Source organism: Trichoderma asperellum, chromosome 4, assembly GCF_020647865.1.
Source record: "Trichoderma asperellum chromosome 4, complete sequence".
Taxonomy (NCBI): domain Eukaryota; kingdom Fungi; phylum Ascomycota; class Sordariomycetes; order Hypocreales; family Hypocreaceae; genus Trichoderma; species Trichoderma asperellum.
The window spans coordinates 1,735,702-1,755,871 of record NC_089418.1 but is presented as its reverse complement, the minus strand read 5'-3'; the positions used below and the strand labels follow the sequence as shown (position 1 = coordinate 1,755,871).

The following is a 20,170-nucleotide window of genomic DNA, read 5'->3' as shown; positions in this document are numbered from 1 at the left end:
AGGATAATGACAATATCAGATGAAGAATACGAGTAGCGTCTGCGCTCAGGATCCAGGTGTTCTAGGCGTCTGGCCAATCTCCACTCCTGCCTTGTCCAGTCACCTCATTAGCGTGTCGCAGACTCAGCCTTCTCGTAACGCGGCTCCTGCTGCAACGCACTTGCACGACCGCAGGTGTTACGAGCTCGAGTCACCTGAACGGATCTGCAGTGCGGTCGATCGGTCTAATGCGTGTGTTCGTACCTGCATGGTGACGGCAGTAAATGCTTCACATTTCGTCCCGTCGCCGTCGTGGCGGCTGGCACTACCTTGTTTTGGGGGGGTTGTTGGGAAAGGCTGCGATGCCATGTCTTTTTGGCCCCAACGACGCATCACAGCCCCTGGAGAGGGCTGCAGCCTGCCTATGCATCCCGTAGTTGTATCATTCGTTGTATTCGCCTCTTTTGCAGCGCAAGTCTACCCTATGGTGCTATTTCAAGCTTCATTCTTATATAAATGACAACTTCTTCCACATCGCCCCCATGAGCAACCCAGCTTTACAGGATATTCTTCTCCAATGATTTTTTTTTTTTATTGACTCGGCTATGCATTGTCATTTCCATCAAAAGATATCAAGCTAACCACCATATTGCGAAACAAGGCTTTCTTAGCGGGTTCAGCCACCAAATGGAATCATATCATTGCGTATATTCCGCCTATGAGATCATAAGACCATTGAGCTAATCATTCCTATATAGGATTTGTTCAAAGGACTCTGTTACAATCCAAGCAGGCTTGAGGAATCACACTTGGCAGCTTTGCGTTTCCTCGCTCAATCTTGCTATAGATGACTATACCGCTTCTGTTCTCAACTACGGCCACAGCTGCAGGGTTGCAGTTGAGCATGAGCCGCTTGTCTTGAAGGATCATGATGTGCTTCACCGCCATAGTGACAGATGTCAACGATAAGTACGGTAAGCCCGTCACAACTCTGTCACAACTCTAGTCAACCTAAAACCCTTACGCTCAGCATCTGCTGCACACCCTCTCCGATCTCTAAAACACCTTCGTGGGGTTCTTTGTGATGAGATGAGTCTAAGCAGGTCTGTCACACTCTGAAGTAACTCAATCCTACATCCAGTGCATCCCGGTTTCGGATGCGTAGATCATTAGCAGCTACTCCCACCTCAAGTCAGAGCTGGATGACGTGAATTACTAAACTAGATCTCGATTTCCCTCTTGTTGCAAAGGCCTGTGTTGTTTCTAAACAATCATCAAGCTTTGGCATTTTCTCCGCTTTCCTATCGCCATTGCGCAAAACCAAGCATAACAGGGGTGGAGAAAATCTGAGACAGGTCCACGAAACGGCAAGCAGCTACCCCGAGTTGAATCCGGAGCTTTGCCTCTATCAGTAATATCTTTTTTCTTTTTATCGATTTAATAAGAAACGAAATGAAATCTTCTTTCCAAGCCGGATAGGTTTCCTTCCGTTGAGAATTTCCACTCGGATATCTCCGCCAGCTAATTACTGCTATGCGTCTGCGTCATCCGCGGGGAGCAATAATTCTTTTATTAGATTACCTGAAGAAAATTGACTCGCCATCTCGTATCTCTCATTTATTGAAAATGAATAATTTAAACTTCATTGATGATGAAAATTTTCTGCTTTGCTGAAGGCATTCTGACTGCCTGTGCTTGTGCTTGCGCAGGCGGGTTTGGTCTGCGGGCTGCACAGGTTTGTTTCAACCCTGAAACAACTCCTGCTTACCACCTGCGGGGAAGTTATTCCGCAAACACTCTAGCTAGGGGTTATTCATATTTTTCTCTGTCTCTTCGCCTTTACTCCTCTTATTCCCCTTTCTAGGAAAAGGGAAAAAAAAAAAAAGATAATTCTTTGGCATTGACATTGGCATGTCCGTTCCATAATCCAGGGACCCACTATGAATCTGATATCCGAATGTGGACTCGGCCCCACTCTCCGGCCATGATGTGGAGGCTGTTCAGCGTCTGTAAATCGCTAAACTCGACCTCTCCAGAGCCACAGTTCTTTTCTTCACCATGTGCTTAGTATGCCCATGGACTGCAATACCCTTGAAAAGGAGATGAGTGGTTAATTTCCGAGTTTTGGTCACTATTGGTTGCGTACTATCAAATGGCTACGTATGCTAATTGTGGCATACGCATATATGATGACAGCGTAGCGAGGACAAGAGAACCTCTCAGTCTTCAATTGTTTGAATTTCACATATTCTGAATCAAGTACAGCAACGCCGCTGCTAGACGACAAAAGATCCATTTAACGGAAAGCCGTAGCTTAGCCTAACCTATACTAGGTTTCAGATCTTAGATATAACGCAGCGTCTGTGCAGCTCCATCAACATGGTCAATCCCCACAGCGCCATGGCTTGCAGTGCTACAAGTGGTTTTGGACGAGTCCACATGATGTCTTTCTAGAGGCCGTGCTTAAGATGTAACGGGACATCTAGAGAGAAAAAAGCACGGTCCTAGAGAATGTGATGCGATGGAAGTCATCTGATTTATAGCTTCGTTCTAGTGAGATGCTCATGACATCTCTAATGTTGCTGCCAGTAGTTATAAATAAAAGATATCAACAATAATTCTGTCCTTCTCCTCCACATGCTCAATAAACAGGGCCTTAGAAGTATGGATTTTCTCCCCAAAAAGGTGGCTAAAGAGGGGTGAGCATACAAGTGTAGCCAACTCCACTAGTCGAAATATTGCTCGTGGTTCTTGTACACCATTGATTACTGACTCTTCTCAGCATCTGTAGTCAAGTAAGTTTCCACTCTTTGATGCAAAAAAGACTCCATCGTATTTTGTTGCGTTCGTCGCTCGCAAGCTGATCGAAAAATACCTCGTCTCCACGAAGAGTCGATTTCTGCATCTGCGTATGATTGGGTTGATGGTAAGGTTTTCTTTCGGACTACCCGGAGGTCTTAAACAATGAAACATGTACTCCATTATTGAGGGTCTTTCTGGGAGGGGGGAGTTGTTAGTATTTCCGCCACGCTGCTACTACCGCTTCGCGTATACCTAAGTATCCATATTCTCCATCATCTGATCCACTTGCTCGTCCATCCGGCTTGTTAGTTATTGCGTTGAAAAGATAATTTTCCTTTGTTCTCGAGCATTTCTTCTAAGCGGTAGAGTCTCCCGTGTAGGTGATCCAGGCTCTCGCTGACGTGGCCATTATGTTCTAGCACCTGGTAGGCATTTTAGGTTCATACGATAATTGTATTATCCGCCTCGACGGGATTTTCGGAGAGTTCTAGTCTCCTAAGTAAGAAAGAGTTTCCCATTTCACATCTTAAGCAGCTGCCTTGACTACTAAAGGTATTGAAGAGGAATAGAGATCATGACAGTGGTTATGACGGTGCTACGTACCCAGACAGAAATAAAGCGGAATAGGGAGAGACGAGGAAGGCTTAGCATCAATTCGTGGAGATAAAGTTCTGCTTTCGTGCCCCTCCGGTTTGTGGTAGTAGACGTAGCTAGGTGCCGAGTACATGTACTTGGTTATACTTGACACTCAACGCATCCGAATAGTTGAGCTTGGGCATATCTGATAATAACCAATGCACTTCCTATATATAATGCAATAGATATTCGTATTTAGATAAATATTTACGAAATCGGAATTAAATACAAATAGCTGAGATGTTTCGCTGAAACTCTACAGTTGACGGCTCTTAAGTACTCTATTTACCAAATACAACTGATAAAAAGTGATACCAAATGCAAATAAGTGTATAGGTACTAATCCAGTAGTTCAGTAAACCTAGGTTGGGTACGGTAGGTGCTTGAAAGCAGATTATTGCTTTGGATTAGCATGAGAGTCTTGAAATCTAAGTATAATAAACTATGACATCCAACGCCTATGCGGAATGCATGTTGCAAACCATTCTTTGACGATATGATCTGTACCTAGTCAAGTAGTTAGTATTAGCAGATGGTACCAAAGGGAAGACTTCTACTGAGGTCTGCCCTTTCCATTGACCCTACATCGTTATAAGTACTGGTAAGTACCACTATCTCGTAGTACACTGATGTGTACTTTGGCGAACGCGCCTAAAAATCTTTTCCCAATCTTTTCCCATCCTAGCGAAATTGGCAATTTTCATCTTGGACAACAAAAAAGGTCAGGAAACGCACAGACTGTGTCTACGAAAGGTCTGACTCGTAAAGATGATGATGCGCTTTTGGTCCCTGATTCATTCACGGAACCATACGGACGAAGTCGGCTGATAAAATTTCGATGTACTCGTGCTGCTAATGTTAGTACCCTCTTGGACATTTTACTCAGAGGCTGATATGCCCACATCTTTCTCTGCGAAGAATCTGACTTCATCATACAGGATTATACGTAACAAGTTCTCGCATATCCCACTTACTTGCGGAGCACTTTACAGGGTTGGATGGGATTTAAGTCGCCTTATTTGGTCATTTGTATGGCTATCCTCATGCATGCATCTACCGCGAAGATATACATGGCAAGCTGCACAATTCATCTGATCTAACACTTACACGATGATCCCAGAAAAAAAAAACGTGCAGTAGGGCGGCGTTAGGCGAGCTCCGCTTCAGCACAGCCTTCTACTTCTTCTATCTCCATTTTGATGATCATGTTCCAATTTAGACGATGGGCTGGACTAGGGCGATTCTGGGCGTCCATTTTAAGCTCAGCTGAACGTCGGATGATTGAACAATAAAGCCAAAACCAGACGGGATCTTTTGTCACTCATATGGATGCTTGGCCGTCGTTTCAGGTTCCCGTTAAATACAGGCCCTGGCTCCTCGTTGATAGCTTTTAGCGGGGAACGGTCTGGAAGCCGATTGTTTCATGGACTACTCCAGCCATCAGCTCCATCTAGATCGATGAGATTTGGCTGAAGAATCGACAGTTGAGGAGGCTAGGATAAAAAAAAAATTGGAATGTTAAAAAAAAGACATCGATACAAAATTGAAGCATCAACCCCTCCACGATGAGCTGAGCCGAAAGAGCCCACAGTGGGAACTGGAGCTGCCCGCAAGTGGTACCGCACGTGACGTCCCTCAAATGGGAGCTCGCAATTGCGAGGACCTTTTGCAAGTGGTTTTCAGTGAAGCTCGACGGGCACGTCAAACTCGGCTTGAGTCGGTCCTATTGCTGCCCGCTCCATCTGGCTGTCAGAAAAAAACTCCAGCTTGAGCACATGTCGTGGTTCTCGATCTTCAAGAGAGTCGGTATTTTGCGCAGCAGCACGAATCGCACGTCCACGAGCTACCTGTACTCTAACACTAGGCGGGGCTTTGCTACGATCACCACCATGGCCAAACGGGATCCCACTACGCTGTCCAACTATGACGCTTGGCGCACCAAGCACACCACCGCTAACTTCAGCATTGACTTTGAGAACAAGCGCCTGAAGGGCTCGGTGGTCCTGCAGCTGGAGAGCCAGACCGACAAAGAGAGCAAGGAGATCATCCTCGACTCTCGCTTTGTCAAGGTGTCGTCGGTCAACGTCAACTCCACAGCGTCCCAGTGGGAGCTGAAGCCGCACTCCGATCCGTTTGGCGCGCCGCTGCATGTGCAGGTTCCTGATGGCGCCGCCAAGGGTGACATCGTCAACCTGGCCATTGAGCTGGAGACGACCAGCAAGTGCACTGCGCTGCAGTGGTTGACGCCCGCTCAGACCTCTAACAAGAAGCACCCATACATGTTCTCTCAGTGCCAGGCCATCAATGCTCGTTCCATCTTCCCTTGCCAGGATACTCCTGATGTCAAGTCTACCATCAGCTTCAAGTTCACCTCTACCCTCCCAGTCGTTGCTTCTGGTGTTGCTGTTGGTGACCACACGGCTACTCCGGGCGTAGAGAAGGTGTATGAGTTTGAGCAAAAGGTCCCTATCCCCTCATATCTATTCGCTGTTGCCTCTGGCGACATCGTCTCTGCTCCCATTGGTTCCCGTAGCAAGGTCGTCACTGGTCCCAATGAGCTGGAAGGCTGCAAGTGGGAGCTTGAGCGAGACATGGAGAAGTTCCTAGAGATTGCCGAGAGCATTGTCTTCCCATACAAGTGGGGAGAATACAATGTTCTTGTTCTGCCCCCCAGTTTCCCTTATGGAGGTCAGAGCTACCCATACATTGAGCTTCAGTGACTATTCTAACCTTCATTTCAGGCATGGAGAACCCCATCTACACTTTCGCTACCCCTACCATCATCAGCGGCGACAGGCAGAACGTTGACGTGATTGCTCACGAGCTTGCCCACAGCTGGAGTGGTAACCTGGTTTCCAATGCCAGCTGGGAGCACTTGTACGTATCTATTTCGGATTTTCTTTTTAACCCCCTCCAGCGAGAGTGGACTAGCTGACAGTGAATAGCTGGCTTAATGAGGGCTGGACTGTCTATCTGGAGCGACGAATTGAGGCTGCCGTCCACGGCGAGCCTCAGTTTGACTTCTCATCCATTATCGGATGGAAGGCTCTCGGTAAGCATTGACATACACACACACATATATATATATGTATATGATATAACTGATCTAATATTGGCTTTAGAGGATGCCGTTGCGCACTTTGGCAAGGACCACGAATACACAAAGCTCATCATCAGCCATGACAACGTGGACCCTGAGGATGTTTACAGCACCGTTGCTTACGAGAAGGGCTTCCACTTCCTTTACTACCTGGATCGTCTCGTTGGCCGAGAGAACTTTGATAAGTTCATCCCTCACTACTTCACAAAGTGGGCCGGAAAGTCTCTCGACTCTTTTGAGTTCAGAGATACATTTGTGGATTTCTTCAACAGCCTAGGCAATGAGGAGATTAAGCAGAAGGTTGCTACTATTGACTGGGAAGGCAAGTTTTATACTCCGGGCTTGCCTCCTAAGCCCGAGTTCGACACTACCCTTGCTGGTCAATGCTACGAATTGGCTGCGAAGTGGGAAAATGAGGTAAGTTGCGCTCCTCTCTCGATTTCCCCTCATTCCGACTTCCCAGTCCTAGGAACTTAATTTTATTCGTAATCTAACGGTTTCGAATGTATAGTCTTATGAGCCCAGTGCCAAGGATGTCGAATCATTCTCCTCCAATCAGAAGATCGTTTTCCTCGAAAAGCTGCAGCAGCAAGGCGCTCTGAGCGCTGAACGGGCCCAGCTTCTGGGCAAGGTCTACAGTCTTCTCGACACCCAGAATGTTGAGCTCCAGTTTGCCTATCTGCAGATCGCTCTCAAGGCCAATGACAGCACAAGCTACCAGAACACGGCCGAACTTCTTGGCAGGGTCGGTCGCATGAAGTTCGTCCGACCCTTGTTCCGATCTTTGAACAAGGTTGATCGAAGCCTCGCCCTGGAAACTTTCGCCAAGTACAAGGATTTCTATCACCCCATCTGCAGGGGTATGGTGGAAAAGGATCTTGGAGTCTAGGGGGCTCTTCTATATAGCTACTAAGTAAAAGTAAAACACAATAAAAGAAGCATGTGAAACAATTTTATACAGAGCCATGTAGCGGTAATATATTTAAGTGATGCAATAATTACCATTCAAGCCAGTCTACGTCCAACATCCACTCAACCCATCTCTGCCCCTCTCTCCGATCGAACTTCGCAAAGCTCACGACATCTCTTGCACCAAAGTTGCCGTACAAATGCGGAAACCCATTCTCCCATTTTATCGGATCCTCCAGCTTCGCCAGCTTAAACTTGATGATCCACAGGGTGGGAGTTTCAGTAAAGAACAAATCAGCCGTGTTCGGGACCTAGACATATTATATTCGATGAGAATCATTCTACTTGCGCCTAGGAGGAGGCTTAATAGCTCAGGTGCTTGCATTACCTGCATTGCCGTGCTTAAATGAACGAATCCATCTTTGGCATCGAGCTCTGAAAGGGGATACTGAATAGGAAACGGTTCGATGGGAGGTGAAGAGAGGATTTTGTAGACATATGTCGGGCGAGGCTCAGGTGTTGAAGACATTTTGAAGGCAGAGACAACGATATTCTATACGATTGTTTTTCTAGCTTGAGTTGTATGAAGGTAAACGAAGGCGAGATGAGGAAATTTACTTGATGAGAAAAAGGCACCTGCTAATATCACATTGTGCAACAGGGCAGATACGCTTTAACAGAATATCCGCACAGTGTAAAACTCTCGTATGCACACAGTAGCCGCAACTAGGTACCTAAGCTTTGTGCTAGCGCGGGGCATTTACCGTCCACTAAATCCTCGCCGCAAATGCCATACAGCCCAGATAACGAGAAGCTGAGCCAAATTTCATATCGGTATCTAGTCAGATGCTCGTCAGCTTATGTATGGCTCTGCCGTTTCCGATGAAAGCTTCTTGAGAAGAACAGAGTCATGTCGTGGGGGCCTGTGGCCTCGCAGCTCTGTCTGTTGTCACAGCTGAAGGAGCGCTCAGTTGGCGATAAAGTGAGATTCTTGGGATGGTATGTTTACAACAGAATGAATTTCACTGGGCACCATCTTATGCTTAAACCCATGATAGCGTTATCTCATATGATACTTCTACGGCGTGTCTCAATCTAGGACACATGTACCCGCCCGGAACTGACGAGACTGTGCTGGTGGACATTGAGCTCGTTCTTGAGACTATCCAGCCCGGATTAACACAGGTCGGGCATTGGGTTAATGTTGTGGGGTATATCGTTGAGGGGAACAAGTCAGGTGTGCAGAAGCCATTAGGAGAAAAGGGGTCTCCCAGACATATTCAAGCGCTGTTAGTATGGCCGACGGGACCCTTGGATGTTGGGAGATATGAGAAGAGCCTGGAAGACCCAGCAGCACGGCCTTGATTGATATGCGCTGCCTTGATCTGAAACCTGTCGGATCTAGTGGGCACCTATGAACTCTGGGGAGATTCAAGCAGCCTAAGCCTTAGTGGAGGAGGGGAGTCTCTACGCATTGATCCCGCGTCTATTAGCCAGGTACTGCCTACTGTACGTTGTCTTGACACAGCAAACAAAACGAAACAATGGCGCCTCAGAGTGCTGCTAGCAGGCGAATGGAGGAATGTCAGGCCACGAGACGCGGTGGGGCGCATAAACGCACATATTGGGGTGTGCTTTTCGTGAGCGTGTACAACCAAAGTGAAGCCCCTAAAAGTCGTTAGCATCTAGCTTAGTGATGGATTAGCAGCAGGATGCGCGCTTTAGGGGCCAACGTGCAGGCCATCTCTCCCCTGGCTGGCGATAACATGGACGCTCGCAGCGAATGTTGGCGGCTAATCCGCGGCATCCGCGTGCCACCTGCGTCACAAGCGTAGACCGCATCAACAACCCACACGTGAACCTCCCCTGGCAGCATGCACCTCCACCCCCAATCACAGTGACCGCCGAAGAGATAGAGGGTCGGTCCGCAAGGAGGTGCACGATCAGCGCGACCGCGTTTCTCCTGTCGACGTTTATGCTGCCGCTTGAACCTGCATCATCTCTTGACGATTGGCGACGGCACGAGTAGCGGCACCAGCGACTGTCTTGAGCTCAACCCACACGAAGCGGCCTTGCGCCATCGAGTCGGCGCAACTTGGACAGGTCCGAAATTCTTGCGACCGCTTGCGAACCCTCGACCTCGGGAAAATCGGGGCGCTCCCACCGCCGCCACGAGGGAGGGCTTTGACTTGAGTATGGACAGGAGGCCTTGACGGCTACATACACTTGCTGTTTACATCGTCTTGTTTGCTTGGAAACGCATGGGGACTCGGTTTCACTGAAGCTCTTCCCCGCGCATACATCTTTGGGCCATTTTTGCCTTCACCGACCCGGGGCGCATTGCCTGCAAAACCGCGCGGCATTCGAGGGGACCAGCCTAGGTCCCCGCACATACTCGAGCAGCCATGGCGCCAGCTGGGGGAGGAAACATCAAGGTGGTGGTGAGAGTACGGCCGTTCAATGGCAGAGGTGGGTCTATGAGCACATGGCGCGCAACGTCAGATATGGATGGGTGAATCAAAAGTTAACGGCTGGAATGCAGAAATCGACCGCGGATCGAAGCGTATCGTGGATATGCAAGGGAACCAAACCGTCATCACGCCGCCCGAAGGACATTTGGCCAAGGGGACTAAAGATAGCGCCCCCAAGACCTTTGCGTTCGACAGATCATACTGGTCGTTCAACAAGGAGGATTCCAACTATGCTGGCCAGCATAACTTGTTTGAAGATCTGGGCGCACCGCTCCTAGACAACGCGTTTGAGGGTTACAACAACTGCATTTTCGCCTATGGCCAGACTGGTTCCGGAAAATCGTACTCCATGATGGGATACGGCAAGGAAATCGGTATTATTCCTATGATTTGCCAGGAAATGTTTCAGAGAATAGGGAAGATACAAGGAGATTCATCGAACAAGTGCACAGTCGAAGTATCATATCTAGAAATCTACAACGAACGAGTTCGCGATTTACTTAACCCTTCGACAAAGGGCAATCTGAAAGTTCGAGAGCACCCGTCCACTGGTCCGTATGTCGAAGATCTCGCTAAGCTCGTTGTCACGAGTTTTGCGGAAATCGAAAACCTTATGGATGAGGGAAACAAGGCCAGAACTGTTGCCGCCACCAACATGAACGAAACCTCCAGTCGAAGTCATGCTGTTTTCACGCTCATGCTGACGCAGAAGAAATTTGATACTGAAACCAAGATGGAGATGGAAAAGGTTGCCAAGATTAGTCTGGTCGATTTGGCTGGTTCCGAAAGAGCCAACTCGACTGGTGCAACTGGAGCGCGATTAAAGGAAGGTGCTGAAATCAACAGATCGCTTTCTACACTTGGTCGTGTCATTGCCGCGCTGGCAGACTTGTCCACCGGCAAGAAAAAGAAGGGTGGCTCTCAGGTGCCGTATCGTGACAGTGTGCTCACCTGGTTGCTGAAAGACTCTTTGGGTGGAAACAGTATGACTGCTATGATTGCAGCCATCAGTCCTGCCGATATCAATTACGACGAGACAATAAGTACGCTTCGATATGCTGATTCTGCAAAGCGAATCAAGAACCACGCCGTGGTCAACGAAGACGCAAATGCTCGTATGATCAGGGAGCTAAAGGAGGAGCTGGCCGTCTTGAGAAGCAAGTTGGGCGGCGGAGGCAGCCTCGGCGCAACCGGAGGTGCGGGCGTTCCTCCGGACGAAGTTTACGACGAGGGTACTCCCCTGGAGAAGCAGATAGTGAGCATCACCGCAGCAGATGGCACGGTCAAGAAAGTTTCCAAAGCGGAGATTGCAGAACAGCTCAGCCAAAGCGAGAAGCTGCTTACAGACTTGAATCAGACGTGGGAGGAGAAGTTAACTAAGACGGAGGAGATTCATAAAGAGCGTGAAGCAGCTTTGGAAGAACTCGGTATCAGCATCGAAAAGGGATTCGTGGGCCTGCACACGCCAAAGAAAATGCCCCATCTTGTGAACTTATCAGACGACCCTCTTCTAGCAGAGTGTCTGGTCTACAATCTCAAACCTGGTACAACCACTGTAGGCAATGTTGACACAAACGCAGAGAATCAAGCCAACATCCGCTTGAATGGCACCAGGATTCTGCATGATCACTGTACCTTTGAAAATGCAGACGGGGTCGTTACTGTGATACCAAGAGAAGGAGCATCGGTCATGGTCAACGGCAAGCGAATCACAGAGCCGAAGCAGCTCCATTCCGGATTCCGTGTTATCCTCGGAGACTTCCACATCTTCCGGTTCAACCATCCTATGGAGGCCAGAGCCGAAAGAGCTGAAGATAACGGCAACCGCCAAAGTTTGCTGCGGCAGTCTATTACTGCTAGTCAGCTGCAAGCGCTGAGCCCGACCCCATCAACCCCCCGAACGCCCGGACACGAAAGATCTTTCAGCAAAGTTTCAGACAGTGGCGAGTCTCGGCCAGACTCACCCGCTTTCTTCCAGCGCAACGGCAAAGATTCTGATTGGTCTCTGGCGCGGAGAGAAGCTGCCGGTGCCATTCTTGGGACTGACCATAACTTTGCCAGTCTGACAGATGAAGAGCTAAATGCGTTATTCGAAGAAGTCCAAAGGGCGAGGGCAGAGCGTGTAATTACGCGCGATGATGGCGACGATTCGGAATCGGCCACATCGTATCCGATTAGAGAAAAATATATGTCGACGGGAACGATTGACAACTTTTCTCTCGACACGGCTCTGACAATGCCCTCAACGCCAAGACAAGGAGACCAAGACGACCAGTTTAGGGAGGTTAGAGAGGAACTCCAGTCTCAATTCGAGAGACAAAAAGAAGAATTCCGAGACCGACTCAGAGGTGCAGATGTTTCTCATATGGAAGTTGAAGAGATCAAGCAAGAAAAGGCTCGTATGGAAGCGGCGCTTATGGAACTCAAGGAGGATATGCAGAAGCAGCTCAGCCTACAGCGCAAACAGTTTGAAGAAAAAATCGAAAAGATGGATCCTTTGAAACGCCCTAAAGCAAGCCCTAGACTATCTGATCAGGAGATGGACATTGCAAGAAAGACAGTCAAGGCATGGCGCAGCCGCCACTTCGTCAAAATGGCCGAAACTGTGCTCCAGAATGCATCCATCCTAAAAGAGGCCCAGATTATGAGCACCGAGCTTAACGAGAGCGTCGTCTTCCAGTTTACTACCGTGGACATGGGACACGTCTTGTGCTCTTCCTACGACATGGTTCTCAACGGCCTAACGAGCGAGGGAGACGACATAGCACTGGAGGAGGCTTACAAGCCCTGCATTGGCGTCCGCGTCATCGACTACAAGAATACCGTAGTTCGCCTGTGGAGTCTTGAGAAGCTGTATGACCGGGTACGGATAATGCGACAGATGCACCAATATCTCGACCAGCCAGAATATGCCCAGCATCTGAGCCTAGATAACCCATTTGTGGAGACAAATATGCCCTCCTACACCCTTGTCGGCGAGGTAGATATTCCTCTCAGAGCTGTATTTGAGAGCCGAGTTCAGGATTTTGCGCTGGATGTCCTTTCCCCTTACACTTCTCATGAAGTTGGCATGCTCAAACTATCTATCGAGCCTTCTCATGCCCGGGCCCCTACCAACACGCTCAAGTTCAATGTTGTTATGCACGAAATGGTAGGCTTTGCCGAGCGAGAAGGAACCGATGTGCATGCACAGCTGTTTATTCCCGGCATCTCGGAGGAGGACGGCATCACGACAACGCAAATGATTCAAAATTTTGACGAGGGGCCAATACGCTTTGAGAGTGTTCATAGCATGAGCGTGCCATTATTTGCGACCCCAGAGGTTACACTGAGAGCCGCTATCTTTGCTAAAGTCTCGACAATGCATCTCGATAAGCTCCTTAGCTGGGACGACATGAGAGATGCATGCCCCACTGCGGATAATGCAAAGGGACCTCGCATTAATGAGTCTCAATTTTTTACGCAAGAAAAGCACGACCTACTCTCTCGAATCCAAATCATGGAGCTTAACGAGCACGGAGAGTACGCTGCCGTCGAAGTCACCCAATCCAGCGAGCTTGACAGTGGAACATTTCAACTACATCAGGGACTGCAGAGGCGTATCTGCATTGAAATTTCACATAGCTCGGGAGATGTCTTGCCATGGGGAGATGTTACCTCTGTCCGCGTAGGCAAAATTCGAACTGTTGACACTGCTGGCAAATCCCCCGACATGGTCACAGATCGCGACATCACTCTCAAGCTTGCGTCGAACCCCGTCTTCCGTGAGAATCCCAACGGCACGCGCAATATCGTGGTACACGCCCAGTGGGACTCCAGTCAGCACAATTCACTTCTCCTTGATCGTGTAACACCTGAAAAATTCCGTGTTCAGATGACAATCTCCTGGGAGATTTCTTCAGAGAAGCTCGCAGAACCCATGAGATTTTCACAAAAAGTCAACTTGCAAATGATGTCGCGCACCTTTGTTCGGCAAACCTCTGTCTTTTCATCGCTCTGGCAGAACATGCGATTCGTTCGCTCCTCGAGCGGCGTCTTTACCTTGACCATGAAGCCTGCGCCGATCAAGAGGGTGGGCGACCTATGGAGGATGAGCAGTCAGCATGATTACGTCAAGGGCGAGGAAAATCTTCATAGTTGGACCCCCCGAGGCGTGTCTCTGGTCAGCGACTTCCTTCACTCGAAGAAGAAGAGGCGCCGTAACGCTGAGCTTGGTGCCGTAGCTAGCGTCCTTGCGCAGTATGGCATTGATCCTACACTTGGTGGAAAGGAACAGGAAGATCCCGTGCCGGAGTCTGAATCGTCTCCACTCATGCAAGCGATTATCCCCAACGACGATGATTTGCTCAACGATACACCTGTGACGTCTCAAGCTCCGTCAATCAACGGAGATGAGCTCAGCCCAGAAGAGGCTGGCAACGAAACTCAGAAAGACGACACTACCGACCAAGAGGCGCCAAAAGAAATTGATCTAGAACCTGCTGCTCCAATTTCTGAATACAATACACGACAAACGGACTTGTTGGAGCTGTGTTTGAAGCTTTGGCAGAAATATCCGGATCCGTTTGCAAAGCTTTTGAGCCCAGAGAATACGATGCCGCCTGAGAATGGAGTTGCGACAGAGTCTGCGCCCCCTACTCTCATCACCACCATCACTCGCGTTCCCAAGAACCCAAAGGTACAAAAGGGCGGTTATCTACTTGTGCCAAACAATGAATCTACACGATGGGTAAAGAGATTTGTGGAATTGAGAAGACCATATCTCCACATATACTCTGCAACAGATGGTGACGAAATAGGCATTGTAAGCCTGCGTAATTCGCGTGTAGATAGCCAGCCCGGCGTGCTTGGTCTTTTGCACGGTCCAGATGATTACGACAGGCCGTCACGAGGCTCTAGCAGTTCGCCAGAGTTTACGCCAGGTCACCGACGGACGGCTTCAGGACGAGTCATTTCAACTGTTTGGACTGGGCCCAACGGTAGTGGAGGAGGAGGATCGTCTGCAGGACAGGGAGTTCAGCGCCTGAGCGAGCGTATGCAAGCAGCTGTGTTTGCGATTTATGGGACGGACAACACATGGCTCTTTGCGGCTCGCAGCGAGCGTGACAAGACCGACTGGATCTTTAGAATTGACCAGTCGTTCCTCTCCAACGGCGAGGACACACCTGTCAGCGGAATCATGAGTCCTGGTCAAAGCAGCGACTATTAAAGATAAGAATGAGAAATGAGTGAAGAGTATAACGGATTGATGTTTTGCGTTTCCTTCTTTTCCCCCCAACCACCCTTTTTCGCCTTATGAGAACCCACGTACTTGCGTTTTTTTTTTTCTTCTCTTCTACTTTCCCTACATATTTATATATTCCTTTCCCTTTGTATGGCCAATCGTGGTCACAGTTAGATTATACCCCCTCAGATGGACGCAGCAAAGAAAACAAAAATGCAGATTGTGGAAGCACAATGTTATAGAATAGAAGGGCCGCTCTCTGTTAAGTGGAGGGAGGGTTTGGATAGCTAGGTTTTCATACCGAAAATCATGATCATGCTATACTACTAAAATTGAAGAAAGTTGGGCAGGCTTTTTTTTTTTTTTGTTCCTTTGCTATGAGTATGTATGCTCGTATCGTCTTGTATAGTGCATATAATCAAAATTGGTTATTATTTTCACCTGAGAACCTCAATAGGCGAGAGTAAATGCGGGAAGTCCCAACTTTTTGTAACGTGGAGGGGCTCGGTTGGCCAGCGGTGCCCTCAATAATATTCATGCGTTAATGCATGTCGAGGAGGGCAACACGGAAACCATAGTCTTGACGGTAAGGAAGAGCTATGCTACACAATGATAGTACCGGTAGTACCAATAGTAAGTCTACATGTAGATCGTACGACCAGAGTGTATTTATCGTTTAGATGCACGGCAGAGTTTGCCGGTCTTTCCATGGATGCGTTATATACTGCAAGGCCCTGCTTTATTATAAGTTCATACTTGCAGTAGTTTTGCGTTTCGTCATATGTCATTTCGAGTTGGTGGTGGTCCTTGCTTCTGAGCCTGCGTAACAGAGTGCTAAACAAGGAGGAGGGGGTTTTTACTTGTCAGCTGAAAGCCTCTTGAAGTTATATTATGATGAATAGTCTTCTCTGGGAGGATGTATGCAGTTATTCTATGCATTAGCGTCCTATGGTATCAGCCATGGCCATCATGTGCAGGGTGGGCATTAAATAGTATGGAGTTTTAGAAAATGCGACATTACTGATGTGAGTCTAGAAAGGCGTTACGTTTATAGATGCCTGCGTGTCATACATGCTATCTGGTTGATTTCGTGTTGCAGTACGATTGTCCGTCATGACATGTAACGCGAGATTTCTAGTTCTCGCTAACGGCTGTTAACCTTGTTCATCTACTACTACTACTACTACTACTACTACTACTACTACTACGTAGTAGTAGTAGTAGTAGTAGTAGTAGTAGTAAGCCAGGGAGTGATTATGGTTATAATCCGATATTTCTTACTCGCACCATCCTAGATTGCTGAATAATTCTCCGTAGTAATACGTGCCACATTGTCGGGAAGTAAGATGGTGGCACGACGAGGGAGCCGTCGGCACCCGCGACGAGGCCAGCCTCTCAGTTAGTCGTGTCCCACACAGTAGGGAAAGCAAAATATATTCGTTTCACACCCAGGGAGCCAAATTCCAAGTTTATGCCCTTCAAGTAAGGATCATGGGATGCAAAACAAGTCCAGGAGAGTAAGCCCTTCGAGTGCTAAGAAAGCATTGGTCTTGGGGAGATAATGCCTAGCGGGTTCGAACTACCTCACCGAATTACTGCCAGTTTCCGCCAGCTTCCAGTGTTTCAAGCCTTTAGCTTCCAGGGAGAATAAGAGGTTATGTCGAGACCCGCAGAGCAGGCACCGCTACTGAGGCCGGGATATTCTTGCGTGACTTGTCTTAGTGTTTATGCGTGCATGTGTAGGTGTGTAAAGCAATATGCGAGATGTTAGTGCTTTGCTCGCACAAAAGCTATCTATCAATTGGGGGGCAGCGATAGTACAGTGGGTTTAATGGCTCGAGTGCTTACTATGCAGTGTCATGCTGTGTTTGGGAACCTCTGTAAGCCCATCTGTACTGATTGTGGAAGAAGAGAGATGTGCAGACGGCGGGATAGCGTGCTATGTTATGCTGTAATTTATACAGATTCTGGATGCATACTACAGGTACGAGCATCAAGTGTGGAGCAATGTACGACAATTTGGAGCATTTATATGTCTAGGATGCAAAAGCTTACATTATGGTGAGTGATACTATTAGGAAGTGGTAGTTGGGAAGCCTTGCTATGGGCATGCCGTTTGAACATGGACCCCCTGAACGAGAACCGACACCTACGAATCCTAGCTCCAGCCGCCTTGCCACCAAGGATTAAGCTACTATTTAGGCGAATAAGCACATTCACTTACACTCCAACTTGGGTCAGGAAGCACTATCTGACCAGGCTGCTCAATGTGGATGGACAGGGAACAAGCGGTTTGGGTCAACCGGTATGGGATATTTGATGCCACATATTGTCATATTTTCACGTGCTAGAGCAGGCTTCGGAATACGAAGTACCGGGGAGCTGGCAATGCCCTGGCTCGAGCTCAAATATTCCCTACGGACCGCCGCCGCGGACGGCTCTTTACCGTCTCATCTGGCTTGTGAATAGAACCACCTAGCAGCAGTTGCTGCAGGACGTGGGGGCCGCAATAACATGCAAACGAGAAACACGGAGCAGAGGACGCATATTGGACCCTCCCTGTACTTCCTTCTCCAAGACAACCTCGCAGATCCAAACAACAGCAGCCATAACTTACACCGAGAAAGGCCATCGTACGTTCACAGCAAAGCACGCGGCAGCAAAGATGCTACCTTTATGCATGCTGCTAATGCAACTCCTGGCTCCCGAGACTTTCGTTCTTATCCGAGTCGGGCTCCGTATGCAGCACACGTCTTCCCGTTTTGCTTGCTCCTACTGGCTAGATACAAAGACAGATATGGATTACTCCGTAAAGCTGGCCATTCACGGAAGCGATAACGAGGGCGTCGTCCTGTTTGCCCTTGCTGGAGCGCGTACAGTATACAGCAGAGCCGGGTTGCTATTTGAAATTTCCTCGGCGGTTTCAAATAATGCGGCGAAAGTGCGGCGTCTCGAGCCGACATCTAAGATCTACCCAACCGGAAGAGCACACGCGCTCCCTGATCCCTGGCCGCCTTGGCGTGGTTACGCACTCTTTGAGTACCGTATTACGACTATCTATACGCTGTATAAACCACACACTCTCTTACACATTCTCTCTCCCTGCAGGTGATACTTGCCTCTCACTCATGGAATGCCAGGCTCGAGCTAAGCAAGCCGTTGGCGGATAGTATAATTCCTAGTCTCCACCAGTCCCAGAGCTCTGGGATTCTGGCCCAACAGTGCGCGAGAGCGTTTTCTTGCGGACCAAGAGGCACCGTCGGCCTTAGCCGCCACCCGCTCGCTAACAACGTGGGATGGATCCCTTGGCTGGCGTATGAGATTAGGCCTAAATGCAGGCGTTCTGCAAATACTGTTCAGCAGCTCTCTCGGCTCTGGCGGCGGCAAAGTCAGCCAAGAGAAACCGGTTTACTGGTGCTAGCTCTTTTCTAGTTGAAGCCCGTCTGATTCCCTTTGCCCTAGAATAGTCGTCATCATCATCCCTTTTCCTAGCTGCTGACTTGGCCTTGCCCTTTAGGCCGTGATCTAATACATCTAATTAGCCAGCCTAGCTAATTAGCCAGTTACATCTAACTAGCAAAAATAGTGGATTGAAGAACTTATACCGATATAATCCTGGTTATAAGACTAGACTAAAACAATTAAAGAAGGCTATACTGCTTTTGTAAGGCTTTAATATTATTAAATAACCCTGCAAGGCTAAGGATAAAAAATACTTTAAAATATAAGGTTATTTTTTTATATTTAAAGTTACTATAAGTTAAATATCTAGTAATTTATTATAAAATAATACTTAAAGAATATTAAATTAATAAAATAATATTTAATTATTATATTTTTTTAATTTTTTATTTAAAATAAAAAAAAAAAATAATTAAATTTAATAAAAAAAATATATTTATAATAAACTTTAAAAAATATATTAATATAATTAAATATATAATATTTTAAATATTATTAAAAATTAAAAATAATAAAAAATAAATATTAAAATTTAAAAAAATTTTAATAAATATTTAAAAAAGCTAAAGTATTATTAAATATAAATTATAATATTAATAATAAAAAACTTTTAATAAATAAAAAAAATAAAATAATAATAAAAAAAAAGTATTATTTTTTTAATATAAAAGTTATTAATAATAGCTTTTTAATTAATAATAAAATTTTTTTTAAAAATTAAAATAAAATTTTCTTTAATAAATAATTAATTAATTAAAATATTATAAAAATAAATAACTTTAAAAGCTTTATTTAAGCTAAAGAAAATAAAAATTTAAAAAATATTTTTATTAATAATTTATTTAATAAAAAAAATAAAAATTTATTTTTAATTTTATAATTTTTTAATAAAAAAAATAAAAAAAAATAATAATTTTATTATTAATTAATAATAAAAAAAATAATATTATTAATATTATTATTATAATAATTAAAAATATTAATAAAATTAATAATAATAAAAAAAAAAATAAAAAAAAATAATAAAAAAAAAAAAATTAAAAGTATTAAATAAACTTATAGCTACTATAATAATTTAAAAAATAAAGCCTTAGAAATATATTATTATTATAAAGCTAGCTATAAAAAAAAAATATTAAAAACTATAATTAAAAGTATTTATAACTTTTTTAATAAATATAATTATAATTTTTTATTAAAAATAATAAAATAAATAAATTAAAATTTAATAAATATATTTAAATAAAATTTATTATTATTAAAAAAAGTAAAAAATATATTTTTAATAAAAATATTTTATATAAAGTTATAATATTTTAAATAAAAGTTAAAAATAACTTTAAAAAATAAAAAATTTTATAAAATTATTATTTTTTTAATATTTAAAAATAAATTTAATATAAAATTAATATAAAATAAATTATTAAATTAAGCTTTTATTTAATTATTTTTATTATTTTTAACTTTTTTAATTTTTTTATTATTATTATTAAAATAAACTTAATAAATTATTTAAATTACTTTAAAAATATAATTTTATATTTAAAAGCTATTTAATAATTAAAAAATTAATTTTATATATTAATA

At 45.5% G+C, this 20,170-nt stretch overlaps 4 protein-coding genes across 4 annotated transcripts; 3 read left to right on the top strand and 1 right to left on the bottom strand.

Annotated features, from left to right (window-relative positions):
* Positions 1–5,119: 5,119 nt before the first annotated feature.
* Positions 5,120–7,464, top strand: TrAFT101_006993 (uncharacterized protein). The gene is made up of 5 exons (XM_024906907.2): positions 5,120–6,105; positions 6,159–6,294; positions 6,363–6,469; positions 6,540–6,934; positions 7,029–7,464. Exons 1-5 carry the CDS (start codon positions 5,193–5,195, stop codon positions 7,404–7,406), a joined length of 1,929 nt encoding a protein of 642 aa, XP_024758642.2. The 5' UTR covers positions 5,120–5,192; the 3' UTR covers positions 7,407–7,464.
* TrAFT101_006992 (uncharacterized protein) lies at positions 7,398–8,117 on the bottom strand. Its single transcript, XM_024900659.2, has 2 exons — positions 7,815–8,117; positions 7,398–7,737 (listed from the first exon to the last, which is right to left on the bottom strand). The coding sequence occupies exons 1-2, from the start codon at positions 7,953–7,955 to the stop codon at positions 7,516–7,518; spliced, it is 363 nt and encodes a 120-aa protein (XP_024758641.1). The 5' UTR covers positions 7,956–8,117; the 3' UTR covers positions 7,398–7,515.
* Positions 8,118–8,224: 107 nt separating this feature from the next.
* TrAFT101_006991 (uncharacterized protein) lies at positions 8,225–9,132 on the top strand. Its single transcript, XM_024902686.2, has 2 exons — positions 8,225–8,425; positions 8,485–9,132. Exons 1-2 carry the CDS (start codon positions 8,337–8,339, stop codon positions 8,789–8,791), a joined length of 396 nt encoding a protein of 131 aa, XP_024758640.1. The 5' UTR covers positions 8,225–8,336; the 3' UTR covers positions 8,792–9,132.
* Positions 9,133–9,275: 143 nt separating this feature from the next.
* On the top strand, positions 9,276–15,534 carry TrAFT101_006990 (uncharacterized protein). The gene is made up of 2 exons (XM_024900596.2): positions 9,276–9,895; positions 9,969–15,534. Exons 1-2 carry the CDS (start codon positions 9,832–9,834, stop codon positions 15,104–15,106), a joined length of 5,202 nt encoding a protein of 1,733 aa, XP_024758639.2. The 5' UTR covers positions 9,276–9,831; the 3' UTR covers positions 15,107–15,534.
* Positions 15,535–20,170: the final 4,636 nt, after the last annotated feature.

Coding starts and splice junctions, on each gene's coding strand:
- TrAFT101_006993 (XM_024906907.2), top strand. CDS start 5,193: ATGTCGTGGTTCTCGATCTTCAAGAGAGTCGGTATTTTGCGCAGCAGC. Junction 6,470..6,539: donor TATCGGATGGAAGGCTCTCG/GTAAGCATTGAC, acceptor TATTGGCTTTAG/AGGATGCCGTTGCGCACTTT. Junction 6,935..7,028: donor CTGCGAAGTGGGAAAATGAG/GTAAGTTGCGCT, acceptor TCGAATGTATAG/TCTTATGAGCCCAGTGCCAA.
- TrAFT101_006992 (XM_024900659.2), bottom strand. CDS start 7,955: ATGTCTTCAACACCTGAGCCTCGCCCGACATATGTCTACAAAATCCTC. Junction 7,738..7,814: donor ATTTAAGCACGGCAATGCAG/GTAATGCAAGCA, acceptor TAATATGTCTAG/GTCCCGAACACGGCTGATTT.
- TrAFT101_006991 (XM_024902686.2), top strand. CDS start 8,337: ATGTCGTGGGGGCCTGTGGCCTCGCAGCTCTGTCTGTTGTCACAGCTG. Junction 8,426..8,484: donor AAAGTGAGATTCTTGGGATG/GTATGTTTACAA, acceptor AACCCATGATAG/CGTTATCTCATATGATACTT.
- TrAFT101_006990 (XM_024900596.2), top strand. CDS start 9,832: ATGGCGCCAGCTGGGGGAGGAAACATCAAGGTGGTGGTGAGAGTACGG. Junction 9,896..9,968: donor ACGGCCGTTCAATGGCAGAG/GTGGGTCTATGA, acceptor GCTGGAATGCAG/AAATCGACCGCGGATCGAAG.